The 1,090-nt window shown below is 30.6% G+C and overlaps 1 protein-coding gene across 1 annotated transcript; it reads right to left on the bottom strand.

Moving 5' to 3' along the window:
* Positions 1-142: 142 nt before the first annotated feature.
* LOC109341941 (polygalacturonase-like) lies at positions 143-705 on the bottom strand (the record flags this gene model as incomplete). The annotated part of the gene is made up of 2 exons (XM_019579914.1): positions 580-705; positions 143-454 (listed from the first exon to the last, which is right to left on the bottom strand). Coding segments are annotated over exons 1-2 (438 nt in total), but the record flags the coding sequence as incomplete, so codon positions are not given.
* Between the last annotated feature and the right edge of the window lie 385 nt (positions 706-1,090).

The raw sequence follows: 1,090 nt of genomic DNA, 5'->3' as shown, positions 1-1,090 counted from the left end.
TGAATAATTGAGTTATTGAGGAAAGCAAAGCCAAAATTCTGAAAGTTTTTCAAAAAAATATAATTTGTTAGCAACTCCGACAAAAATGCATAAACTAGAATACTAGATGCAATGTATATTGAGAAATGAGTAGTTTACTAACCATAGAAAGTCTATCGCAATTCTTGTTTTTTCCACAATCATTATGTTTCCAAGCCATTTCACCTTGGCCATCAAAAGTTCCTTCCCCAGATAAGGTAAAGAAATTAATATATCCAAACTTAACCCACTGATCTACTCCATTGAGAAGTTTTGGGTTTTTTGGTGCTAGAATTTTACCATCAACCTGAACATTGATAGGAGCTTTGCAAGGTCCTTTAAGATCTATTTGTTTCAACATGTATGAACCTTTAGGAACCACAACTCTGCTTGGAGTTGTTGATCCACATGCATCTTTCCAAGCATTTGTCAAAGCCTTGAAACACAAAGCAAAATTAAGAATAGTAAGGCATAAAATCCATCTTAATCAAAATTTGGATGATCGTAGTATATAAAATAAATATGTTTTAATTAAAATTTATGTACTTCATGTGATCTTACCACGGTTATATCTCTATTAAGTCTTGCACCATATTTTGTCACATCAAAGCCCTTTGTTTGAGCTCTAACATTGGAAGCTAGAAATAGAAACACAGTCAATGTGGTTATACTTAGTTTTGTATCCATTTTTCTATTCTCTTTGTTCTCGATGCCTTCTATTGCTTGCTTGAAATGATTATGGTCTCCAGAATGTGATGTAATTCCTTCTTGTAGAAAATCTATTTATAATATAGTGGGGAAATTTTAAGACCAATAATCATGCAACTAATTATACATTAATTTAGTTGTGACAAGTATTTTTTGGAGGGTTACTTTTCGTTTAGAGAGAGCAACAAACCAAAGAATAAAAACAACGATAAGTTATCTAACAAAAATAGAAATATAACATAAATCAAAATCAATGGTATCTTAATCAATTCATTGTGCAATCATAAACTCCTTAACAAAAAAAAAACTGAATAACATACATTCGCTGATATTTTCATCTATTATTAAACTTTCATTTCGCTCT

The sequence above is a fragment of the Lupinus angustifolius genome, unplaced genomic scaffold (assembly GCF_001865875.1).
Source record: "Lupinus angustifolius cultivar Tanjil unplaced genomic scaffold, LupAngTanjil_v1.0 Scaffold_1004, whole genome shotgun sequence".
In the NCBI taxonomy this organism is placed as follows: Eukaryota; Viridiplantae; Streptophyta; class Magnoliopsida; order Fabales; family Fabaceae; genus Lupinus; species Lupinus angustifolius.
This window is presented reverse-complemented; position numbering and strand designations above follow the sequence as displayed.